The 12,652-nt window shown below is 44.5% G+C and overlaps 1 protein-coding gene across 1 annotated transcript; it reads right to left on the bottom strand.

The window, feature by feature from the left end:
* Positions 1-4,680: 4,680 nt before the first annotated feature.
* LOC119912982 (L-rhamnose-binding lectin SML-like) lies at positions 4,681-7,293 on the bottom strand. Its single transcript, XM_038732280.1, has 9 exons — positions 7,219-7,293; positions 6,787-6,819; positions 6,535-6,618; positions 6,172-6,307; positions 5,763-5,872; positions 5,636-5,680; positions 5,415-5,547; positions 5,211-5,314; positions 4,681-4,957 (listed from the first exon to the last, which is right to left on the bottom strand). Exons 1-9 carry the CDS (start codon positions 7,247-7,249, stop codon positions 4,944-4,946), a joined length of 690 nt encoding a protein of 229 aa, XP_038588208.1. The 5' UTR covers positions 7,250-7,293; the 3' UTR covers positions 4,681-4,943.
* Positions 7,294-12,652: the final 5,359 nt, after the last annotated feature.

Below are 12,652 nucleotides of genomic sequence, written 5' to 3'. Positions count from 1 at the left end.
AGTTCCCAAGTGATTCAAGGTGTTGTAGTAGTTATTGCAGAAGGCATGCCACTGCATCTTCTGTCCCCTTTTGGCCTTGTAGGCAAACTGTAAAGGATCCAATTGTGGTCCGACAATTGGAAGGATACAGTTGAGAATCAGTTTTTCAAAACACTTCATTATTATTGAGGTGAGTGCACCCGGCCGATAGTGATTTAATTCTGAGGGGCGGGGTTTCTTGGGCACTGGTATGATGGTGGATGTTTCCACAGGGTGGGTATGGAGGCAGTCCTGTAGAATTCTGTGACGATGGAATTTAGAATGGGAGAGAGCTCCATGGCACAGTCTCTCAGCACCCGCGGGGATGCCGTCCGGTTGGAGTTTGACGTCTATGGCAATCAGCATGGTCTGGTTAGTGTGTTCTCTATCTTTTGTGAGAGAAGAGCCTGTTTAGTGTCTAGTTGTCTGAATTCCTTGCTCTGAAGTCTCTCTTTGCATTTGTGCTTTGTCATTTTTATTTGACGGTTGATGGTTTTTGTGAGGCCCAGTCTTGTTGTTGAAAGGCTTTCCGTTTTTCCCTGAAACTGTAATTAATATGATGATTTATCTAGGGTGTGGAGTTTGGATATTGTTTTGAAGGTCTTAACTGGTATGGTTATAGTGATGCAGAATTTGATGTAGTCTGTGATGACACTCTCGCATCAAGATTGACATCAAAAATGTCCCAGTCCATGCAGGCCAGTGAGCCTTGTAATTGCGTCCTCCGACGGCTTGTGACTTTTCAGTACCGGTCTGTAATGCGGAAGTAGAAAAACAACATTGTGGTCTGCGAAGCCAAGCAGAGGGTGAGCCCTTGAGATGTATGCGTCTGAAACATTGCCATAACAAAGGTCAAGAGTGTCTTCTCTCCTTGTCGAATGTCCACGTGTTGCTGAAATGACGGCAGCATATACAGGTGCTTGTCATATAATTAGAATATCATCAAAAAGTTGATTTATTTCAGTAATTCCATTCAAAAAGTGAAACTTGGATATTATATTCATTCATTACACACAGACTGATATATTTCAAATGTTTATTTCATTTAATTGTGATGATTAAAACTGACAACTAATGAAAATCCCAAATTCAGTATCTCTGAAAATTAGAATATTACTTAAGACCAATACAAAAAAAAGGATTTTTAGAAATGTTGGCCAACTGAAAAGTATGAACATGAAAAGTATGAACCTGAAGTATGAGCATGTACAGCACTCAATACTTAGTTGGGGCTCCTTTTGCCTGAATTACTGCAGCAATGCAGCGTGGCATGGAGTCGATCAGTCTGTGGCACTGCTCAGGTGTTATGAGAGCCCAGGTTGCTCTGATAGTGGCCTTCAGCTCTTCTGCATTGTTGGGTCTGGCGTATCGCATCTTCCTCTTCGCAATACCCCATAGATTTTCTATAGGGTTAAGGTCAGGCGAGTTTGCTGGCCAATTAAGAACAGGGATACCATTGTTCTTAAACCAGGTACTGGTAGCTTTGGCACTGTGTGCAGGTGCCAAGTCCTGTTGGACAATAAAATCTGCATCTCCATAAAGTTGGTCAGCAGCAGGAAGCATGAAGTGCTCCAAAACTTCCTGGCTGCGTTGACCTTGGACCTCAGAAAACACAGTGGACCAACACCAGCAGATGACAGGGCACCCCAAACCATCACTGACTGTGGAAACTTTACACTGGACTTCAAGCAACGTGGATTCTGTGCCTCTCCTCTCTTCCTCCAGACTCTGGGACCTTGATTTCCAAAGGAAATGCAAAATTTACTTTCATCAGAGAACATAACTTTGGACCACTCAGCAGCAGTCCAGTCCTTTTTGTCTTTAGCCCAGACGAGACGCTTCTGACGCTGTGTCTTGTTCAAGAGTGTCTTGACATAAGGAATGCGACAGCTGAAACCCATGTCTCGCATACTTCTGTGCGTGGTGGTTCTTGAAGCACTGACTCCAGCTGCAGTCCACTCTTTGTGAATCTCCCCCACATATTTGAATAGGTTTTGTTTCACAATCCTCTCCAGGGTGCGGTTATCCCTATTGCTTGTACACTTTTTTCCAACACATCTTTTCCTTCCCTTCGCCTCTCTATTAATGTGCTTGGACACAGAGCTCTGTGAACAGTCAGCCTCTTTAGCAATGACCTTTTGTGTCTTGTCCTCCTTGTGCAAGGTGTCAATGGTCGTCTTTTGGACAGTCTTCCCCATGATTGTGTAGCCTACAGAACTAGACTGAGAGACCATTTAAAGGCCATTGCAGGTGTTTTTGCACCTGTATACATTACCAATTGAAGCAGAGCACTGACTTTCAATCGTTCTTCCTTGGCTCCAAAAACAATAACTTCAGTTTTATCTTGGTTTAACTGAAGAAAATTCTGGCACATCCAACTGTTGATTTGTTCAATACAGTTACTCAGCGCTTGTATGGGATCATAGTCACATGGCGATATAGTTATATCAATGTGTGTGTCATCTGCATAATTATGATAACATATTTTGTTGTTCTATTTCGTATAGGCTTCGCCTTCTAAGGCTATCGCTATTGGGTTTACCCCTTGTGAGAGGGGTACATGATGCTCTCTGTATATCTCAAGTAACTTGTGTTGCAATACTTAGATAATACAGGACAGGATAGCACTACACACAACCCTGCGTGTAGTGTTATCGCTGTGTGACAAGCTGTGTTGTGCACTGTACATGTGTGATATATGGCATCAAGTGTGTGCCAAACACGTTAGGCATCGCAGGCGACAGTGACGCTGGGGAGAATTGTGTTTCTTGGAACTACAGAACACATTGTGTGAGCCAGCTGTGGGTTAGCCAAACGGCTAACAAGCAGCCTGGGCTTGCTACAAAGCTGCACATCCTCTCTCCCCTTGCCCCCCTCCCTGAAATGGTCAGGTGGCTGGCCTGAGCCCACATGTACGCCTCCCCCGCCCTCTTCCCTTAGCGGGCGAGCGGCGCGCCGATGAGCCCCTGCCTCCCTCCCCTCACCAGGTGAGTGGCATAACGGACAGGCTGCAGCTGGTCGGATGGCTTTCATGCAGTCTGGCTTCGATGCCACAAGCAGAATATTTCCTCCTCGGCCCGCCACCGTCTCTACGAAGTCAGTGGCTGCCGTCACACCGCGTGGACCAGCTGCAGCTGGCCGTGCGGCCTTCATGCAGCATGGCTTCGATGTCGCAGGCTGACCTTTTCAGCATTGGCTCGCTTTCTGCTCGATGCACAGATGGATGGACAGCCTGATCCGCTGGGATCACAGGCTGCAGTTCGCACCCCCCCCTCCTTCGCCGGGATTGTGGAGACTGTGCTCTCCTCCTCGGCTCAGAACGCCGCTACTTCCTGGTCAGGAAGAAGACGGGCGGTGTGAGGCCCATCCTGGACCTGTCACTGTTCAACACGGCAATTATGGTGAGACCTTTTCGCATGTTAACAGTAAAAACAGTTGATGGAGTGTGTGCACCAGGGAGACTGGCTCTCTTCCATCTACCTGAAGGTCGCGTACTTTCATGTGTCCGTCATTCCCGGACACAGGAACTTCTGCGGTTTTCATTCCAGGGCGCCCAGTACCAATACAACCGGCTGCCCTTCGGTTATTCCCAAGTGTGTCGAGACGGCCCTGGAGCCGCTGCGGCGGTCTGGCATCAGGGTCCTATTTTACCTGGTCGACCTGCTGCTGGCGCCGTCCCGGGACGAGGGGTGGTGCAGACGGCCCAGCTAGTCGAACACCTGTCTTACCTGGGCTTCACGGTCAACTGGAAGAAGAGTGCTCCTCTCCCCTCCCGGAGACTCACCTATGTTGGCGTGGTACTGGACTCCTCTCTCAGGAGAGGGTGGATGCTCTGATGGAGCTGCTCCACCATGTTTATTTTGCCTCTTCCTTCTGCTAACATTTTTGGGTGTTAGAGACACTTACAAAATTCAGCATTTGAGCTGCTTACGGGAAAGACTCTGTACATGTGGTCAGAAATAAACCTGGAGCTACAAGAACCCCTGAAGTAATTGTGTCCTGTGTGGCATCTAATTCCAGGGGCTACACAATATAAGCTGATAGCGGCCCAGAATGACTGAGATTCTGGTAGCATTAGGAGTTTGAATTGTCACCTGCCACTTGAATTTTGTGTTTCTCTTTACATAACATTTACCATCGAGTGCAGAAAAATTTATCAGAATGCAGGAATTAGAGTGTTTAATGCTCAAACACTAAAGATTTCTTAAAATCGCATCTCAGTCTCGAATCTACAGACTTTCATCTGTTTGCAATTCAGATAGCGCAACAATGCTTTAAGTGGTTTCCCCAAATTCAGCAGAAAATGCAACTTCTGACTTCTCTAGTCTCAAAAGTCAAGCATTTTTAGTACTTGCCGTTATGACCTGCTGCAAACGAGATTCTGGCAGAGTTCCTGAGGAATCCGGGCCCATTGCTCATGAGCAATGGCCTCCAGTTCAGTAATATTCTGGAGTTTGCGTGCTTCAACTGCCTTCTTCAAATCCCAGAGATTTGAGGTTCAAGTCAGTCGGCCGATACAAGCTAGTTGCATTTCAAACAGCAGAGACAGATCTTTGCTTTTACCACCACGTCAAGTTAAAAATTATTGCAACACAAATAATATTAGCTCTGGGACTGAACTATACCATTTGATCATTTATTGTAATGAACCAGAACACAAGGTGAGGCGAGGCAGATTTTATTTGTGCATCACAAGATGATAACAGAAGAGGCAATTCCTTGATCAAAGGCTTATTAAAGCAAGTTTTGTTCCCATTTTGAGTCATTTGTGGAGCAACTGTATTTGGACACTTAGCCCAGTATGAGATGGTGAACAACAGTTTAATATGCCGCTGTCCAGATACTTTTGGCTATATGCTCCATTTGGAATTTCAAAGTCTCATTGGTTGCATCCGCTGACGCCGTACATTGCCATGTTTTGTTGTTTAATTCCCACGCTCTGCAAAACAAGAGACAAGACATTAGACCGATGAAGTTTGAGAGCTCAAACATGTTCCGTTACTGCCGCCATCGTGACAATATAGACAGTTTTTCCCCATTCCACTTGAAGAATTAATGCAACCTCACCGAATGGCATGTCCTTGTTTTATGTATAAGCAGGAGTCTGCTAACCTACCAATATTTTGCTTTACACGACCACAGATCAGCTTCAGTGGAGTGAAACATCCCAACAGGGCCTTTCAAGTACTTACTTTTACATGTGTAAGCCACCTCCAGGTACTTGTAAGTGCCAACACAGGGGTCTCCAAACACTGAGTTGCTGGCTTTGATAGTACAGCTGTGTTTCCCATTGCACCTGCGGATACAGAGTGAATACAGTAAATGGGGATGTCACATGAGAAAGATGTGGATGATATTAATCCCCATTGTTTAACAAGATGAGAGGGCAGCTGTACTTTTCAGCAACTTTGCTCGTGGGGTTTAAGCAGTTGACATTTCGGAGCTGAGAGGCAGGTCGTTGGGAAGAGCATGTGGTGGAGTCACGGCGTCCATAATGAGCACTGTAGACAGATATAACCTCTTTTGCATCTGACAGAGAGGAGGAGATGGTCAGTATCAGTGTTGAACCGCAACACCTTAATCCACCGAAAATACGAAGGAGAAAGTGTGATCTTACCACACTGCAGCGTTGCCGGAGAGTCCTCGCATGTTACGCTGACGACTGTCAAAGTAAAGATTAACATTAGACATGTTGCACTCACTTCTTTGCGGCTTTGCTTCACTTTTAGTTACGTGCATGTCACCTGCTGGGAGGCAGGTGTAGGTGGTCTCCAGATATTTGTAGATGCCATGGCAGGGATCAGAAGCATGGAAGATGTTTGGGTTTATGTCACACACCCTCTTGCCATTACATCTGCAGGAAGAAGAAAAAGGCTTTAGCTTTCACAATATATACTATGTGAAGCAATTTACACCATGCTTTGAATTGCCGGTGTGTGAAGGACATCATTTAGCTGATGCTTTTATCCAAAGCGACTTACAATTGCTACACATGTCTGGAGCAACTAGGGGTTAAGTGTCTTGAACCCAGGTCTCACACCAAAGGCATGTGTCTTATGCATTGCGCCATCACCAACCCACCACAGAAGGATTCATCCTCTGGTGACCATGACTGTATAAAATCTGGTGCCAGATTCTAATTTTGAATTGTACCTTTTCCCCATATCCACAGTGACCTGCAGAGAACACTTGGTGTTGGCAAGCTGCTGGGGAGATTTGCCCTTACTGCAGGTCGCCTTGTCTGCACGTCCATACACAGCATTCTGCACACTGATCACTCCTTTTGGTGCTACACACCAGAGGGAAACAAACTTGGTCAGAGAGCAAAACTTGGTCTCTCTATACTGTCAACAGAAGTCCGAAACTGACAGTGTTAGTCTGTCAATGTGATCTGTTCAGTTTACAGTACTTTCATTAAAACACAAAAGACTTCAACTGGGAAAATAGTGCACTTACAGGGGACTAAATTGTTTTGCTTGTTGCCTTAAAAACACAAACTTTTGAGTTCAGTCATACCACAGCTCAGGCGTTGGACGTCGTCATCACATGTGATCACTTTCACCTTGGACGAGGGGTCCACAACGGTGGCTCTAGAAAGTCCTAGAATGAAAAATTTGTTCTGGGAGTCATGCATTTTGGAATAAATACACACTTGTTGTGGAATAAGTTTTAAGGATGAGCGTATAGTCAAGGCAGAGAGAGAAGGACGATTAGTGAAGTCAGGAAATGAAAGTGACCAGTGGACAAAGAGCAAAAACATCCAGTTACCTGCTCTCATAAGCAAACACATTGCTGCCAGCACTGGAAGAGAAAAAAAAACATGTTTATTAGTCTTGTAACTTCTGTGTAAATCCAGTTTAGCAATGTTCTGGGAGTTGATGGTAACACCATGAAACACTAAAATCTTTCACAGGGGAGCTGAAGTGCCTGCGCAGAGTCCAGAACCCAAGAGATACAGAAGTATCTGCTGTCAGCCAGACTACAGAGCAGCTTCTTCCCCCAGTGAGACCCCTAAACTCAATCTCAGCACTGCACCATGCAAAATAGGCATTTTTTGGTGTGACTTGTTCTTTATCCACTCATCTACAGAATATAAATTGTGAGTAGCTTAAATGGAACTACAACTTAATCTCATTATACAACCCTGTGTTGAAAAATGATGACTAAATCTACCTTGTAGTAAGTTAGTTGCGTACTTACACAGGGTGGTGCAGAGTCTGGAGCAGAGCATGGTGTTTAGAAGATCTGGCTTGAGTTGAGTTGAATTGATTGCAGTGAAACACACACCTGCTATTTATTGTGTTGAGGGGAAAGACCTGCCTCTCTCTGTGCAAACTAGTCACCAATAAAAAAACCTGGAATGATGCTGCATTCCAGACCGGTCGGAACTGGGAAATTTCCAAGTTGAAATACAAAGCGTTTCAGTTGCATGGTGGTGCAAGACGCTAAATGTAATTTATGCAAAGTTAAACCCTCAACAGTGCACTCGGTGTTAATTAAAAGGATGGCCATTTTATTTAAAACAAGTGAGAAATACACGTTACTCGTCAACTGTGCATCCTTCTAGCTACATCAGTTGGTAATCCTCAAAAGTCAGCAAAAGTTTTAGGCTATATTTCCAAATGTTTTCACATTTCTGGGCATTTTTAACATTTTCCTCAATAACTTTTGGATACAGAAGATGACTTTCAGATATTGTTTACTGTAAGCAGCTACCTAATTACACTGACAAAATATTTCTACATCACTTTACATGCAGAACAAGTTTTACTATTTGAGACTAGTATGTATTATTTTATTTGAATACTTTACTTTGCCTTTTAGTTTCCGCTTTACCATTTACAATGTGTGCTTCCACGGGAGCTGCCATTGTTGTGCGACGTCATTCGGCTGCTACTCGTGCTACTCGGGTACATATTTTTTCTCCGAGTTCGCGAGTAGGATATCCGACTTCAAATGGCGTTCCAAAGTACTGTTTCTAGTTGGAGGTCGGAAATTTCCCAGTTCCGAGATGCCTTGAACGCAGCATATGTTCCTTGTCAGTTGCAGCAGACTGAAGGAGAAAACTTTAAATGGTTACAGACAATCAAATACCAAGACGTGCAACATACAACAAGATGCCTGAGAACAAACAATGCTTCAGTCCTGCGTTTGCTTCGGTTTACGTGAAGCCTGTGGCGATTTCCTAAACCTAACCAAGTAGTTTTTCTTGCCTAAACCTGACCAAACTGCCTATATACAAGATGTGAAAAAAAAACAACCTCTCATAGGACACTGAAGTGAACTTTGTGTGTCAAATACAGACTTATTTATAGCTTTGTTCCACTTTTAGTTATGTGCACAAATGTAAGCGACTTGCTGGGAAGCAGGTGAAGGTGGCCTCCAGGTTTTTGTACATGTCAAAGCAGGGATCAGAATCAGAAAGAGCTCATTGCCAAGTAGTGTTTTACACATACGATTTGCTTTGGTGATAAGGTGCTACAGGTAGACAAACATACAGTTGACATAAATAAATCTAGAAATATAAAAATATGGAATAAACAATGCAAGTTATATAAGAATAATAAAAAGAACAGAGAAAAATAATACAACGTGGCAGATATTTACATGTGCCTTATTCCGGGTTTGTGTTGTGAAGACGTATTGCAACGGAAGAGAGTATTGTGTAGATGAATATATAAATGGACAAAATACAAAAATTATAGAACAACAAGGATTAACAATTGACAAGAAGTATGTGCAATGTGCCAGCTTTGTGCATGAAATGAGACATTTGTATTACTTGAAAGGGGGGAGTATCAATCAGCGAGGGACTCGGGCCTTCTTGATGAGGCTAGCTGCAGACGGGAAGACGCTGTTTTTGTGGCGAGAGGTTTTGGTCCTGATGGACCGCAGCCTCCTGCCAGCGGGGAGAGTCGTAAACAGTTTGCGTCCAGGGAGGGAGGGGTCAGCTGCAATCTTTCCTGCTCGCTGCAGAGTCCTGGAGGCGTACAGGTCCTGAAGTGAAGGAAGATTGCAGCCAATCACCTTCTCTGCAGAGCAAATGATATGCTGCAGCCTGCCCTTGTCCCCGGCAGTGGCAGCAGCGTACCAGATGGTGATGGAGGAGGTGAGGATGGACTCAATGATGGCGGTGTAGAAGTGCACCATCATTGTCTTTGGCAGGCTGAACTTCTTCAGCTGCCGCAGGAGGTACATCCTCTGCTGGGCCTTTTTGGTGAGGTAGGTGATTTCCAGCTCCCACTTGAGGTCCTGGGAGATGATGGTGCCCAGGAAGGATGATGGGGGAGGGTGGGGTTGTGCTCTTTCTAATATCCACCACCATCTCCACTGTCTTCAGAGAGTTGAGCTCCAGACTGTTCTGGCTGCACCAGGGCACCAGATGGTCAGAAGCACAGACAAAAATCGTCCTTTGAGTCAACCAAAAGCACACTCCACAGTCATACGAGCTTGGCTGAGGCGGTAGTTGAAGTATTGCTGATCGTTAGTTAGCTGTCCATTGTGAAGATAAGGCTGCATGAGGAGGTATGCTGCATCTCCCAGAAGCGTGACAGGGGCTGATGTGCCATGAATGTCACGGGTGACCTAGAAATGTAGAACACAAATTTGTTCTTATTGGTCACAGTGAGTATGTTGAAATAACAGATTGAACAGTAAAGAAGGATGGGTTGAATTATGCTTTTGTAGAGCAGCAGTAGAAGGTGGGGTGCAACCGAAAGGGATTTAAATTTACGGATGGCAGAGAGTCTTTGTTGGCAGCGTTTGAAAGTGTTTATTGTCCAGAGTGAGCCCGAGGTATCTGAAGCACTCCACCCATTCAACAGCTACATTATTTATGTATGTAGAGTTGGGGGTGACATTATGGGCTGTGCTGTTGGTGTTGGGTGTGTTAATCAACATTTCTTTTGTTTTTGCAACATTCAGCTGAAGATAATTATTTGAACACCACTGCGTGAGGTGAGAGATGGTCTTGATAGCTTAAAACAGAGTTTTTGTTATTAAGGAGACCAAGAACAACAGCGTCGTCAGAGTACTTGATATATGTGGTGTGGTGTCCGAACAATAATGCTGCGATGATGTGTTGAGAAGAAACCCGCTTGACACTGTTCTTGATCGGAAAAGTTTATTACATGAAGGAGTTCAGCATCAATTACAAGCTCTGCAGCAGCTTGGAGAGTGACCCAGCCCGATGACCACTCTGTCTCTCTATACATCAAACATCTTATATAGGATATGTTTAGGTATCTGCTAGGTACCATAGAAGGGTTTGAGTCTGCAAAATAAAGCTCAAACCCATAGAAGGGTACAGTGCTATTCTGAGGTAACAAAACAAAGGGTTAGAGGTCAAATTCTATAGAAGGGTTCAGTCCCTACATAACCACCAATCACTGCTCTCCCCTTGGGAGGTCACTGACCCTCTGTCCTGCTGCTACAGTGCTATTTTGAACTGTTATGAGTCAAATGCACATATATTGGACACCACAATGGTAACAGGTGAGGGGCTGGTGCAGTCATTGGTGTATAGAGTAAACAGAAATGGACTGCTGAGGAAGCTGCATACCCAGTGAATGAGAACTGAGGGGACGTTGAGATGGTGGAGTTTCCTAATCATCTGGTGAAGCTGAATAGTGTTGAAGGCCGAACTATAGTCAATAAAAAGAAGTTCCCAAGTGATTCAAGGTGTTGTAGTAGTTAGTGCAGAAGGCATGCCACTGCATCTTCTGTCCCCCTTTTGGCCTTGTAGGCAAACTGTAAAGGATCCAATTGTGGTCCGACAATTGGAAGGATACAGTTGAGAATCAGTTTTTCAAAACACTTCATTATTATTGAGGTGAGTGCACCCGGCCGATAGTGATTTAATTCTGAGGGGCGGGGTTTCTTGGGCACTGGTATGATGGTGGATGTTTTCCACAGGGTGGGTATGGAGGCAGTCCTGTAGAATTCTGTGACGATGGAATTTAGAATGGGAGAGAGCTCCATGGCACAGTCTCTCAGCACCCGCGCTTGGATGCCGTCCGGTCCTGGAGCCTTGCCTGGTTTGCACTGTCTCAGATGCCGCCTCACATCTTCTACTGTGAAAGGAGCAGAGAGTGCCGGCTCGAGGGCTGAAAGGTTTGCCAGTAGTGCCTTGCATTCCTCTGAGCAGTCTATGGTGTCAAACCGTGAGTAGAAAATGTTCAGTTCTTCAGCAAAAGATGATGGATCTGTTATTGTGGTTAGTTTGCGTCTAGAATCATGTCTGGTTAGTGTTCTTACTTTTTGGAAAGCCTGTTTAGTGCTCATGTTGCTGAATTCCTGCTCAAGTCTCTCTTTGCATTTGTGCTTTGTCATTTTTTATTTGACGGTTGATGGTTTTTGTGAGGCCCAGTCTTGTTGTTGAAAGGCTTTCCGTTTTTCCCTGAAACTGTAATTAATATGATGATTTATCTAGGGTGTGGAGTTTGGATATTGTTTTGAAGGTCTTAACTGGTATGGTTATAGTGATGCAGAATTTGATGTAGTCTGTGATGACACTCTCGCATCAAGATTGACATCAAAAATGTCCCAGTCCATGCAGGCCAGTGAGCCTTGTAATTGCGTCCTCCGACGGCTTGTGACTTTTCAGTACCGGTCTGTAATGCGGAAGTAGAAAAACAACATTGTGGTCTGCGAAGCCAAGCAGAGGGTGAGCCCTTGAGATGTATGCGTCTGAAACATTGCCATAACAAAGGTCAAGAGTGTCTTCTCTCCTTGTCGGAATGTCCACGTGTTGCTGAAATGACGGCAGCATATACAGGTGCTTGTCATATAATTAGAATATCATCAAAAAGTTGATTTATTTCAGTAATTCCATTCAAAAAGTGAAACTTGGATATTATATTCATTCATTACACACAGACTGATATATTTCAAATGTTTATTTCATTTAATTGTGATGATTAAAACTGACAACTAATGAAAATCCCAAATTCAGTATCTCTGAAAATTAGAATATTACTTAAGACCAATACAAAAAAAAGGATTTTTAGAAATGTTGGCCAACTGAAAAGTATGAACATGAAAAGTATGAACCTGAAGTATGAGCATGTACAGCACTCAATACTTAGTTGGGGCTCCTTTTGCCTGAATTACTGCAGCAATGCAGCGTGGCATGGAGTCGATCAGTCTGTGGCACTGCTCAGGTGTTATGAGAGCCCAGGTTGCTCTGATAGTGGCCTTCAGCTCTTCTGCATTGTTGGGTCTGGCGTATCGCATCTTCCTCTTCGCAATACCCCATAGATTTTCTATAGGGTTAAGGTCAGGCGAGTTTGCTGGCCAATTAAGAACAGGGATACCATTGTTCTTAAACCAGGTACTGGTAGCTTTGGCACTGTGTGCAGGTGCCAAGTCCTGTTGGACAATAAAATCTGCATCTCCATAAAGTTGGTCAGCAGCAGGAAGCATGAAGTGCTCCAAAACTTCCTGGCTGCGTTGACCTTGGACCTCAGAAAACACAGTGGACCAACACCAGCAGATGACAGGGCACCCCAAACCATCACTGACTGTGGAAACTTTACACTGGACTTCAAGCAACGTGGATTCTGTGCCTCTCCTCTCTTCCTCCAGACTCTGGGACCTTGATTTCCAAAGGAAATGCAAAATTTACTTTCATCAG

The sequence above is a fragment of the Micropterus salmoides genome, unplaced genomic scaffold (assembly GCF_014851395.1).
Source record: "Micropterus salmoides isolate LMB-PRFRI ecotype aquatic unplaced genomic scaffold, ASM1485139v1 Ms_hic_scaffold_2, whole genome shotgun sequence".
NCBI lineage: Eukaryota > Metazoa > Chordata > Actinopteri > Centrarchiformes > Centrarchidae > Micropterus > Micropterus salmoides.
Note: the sequence above shows the minus strand (reverse complement) of the source record. Positions and strands in the feature narration are given on the sequence as shown.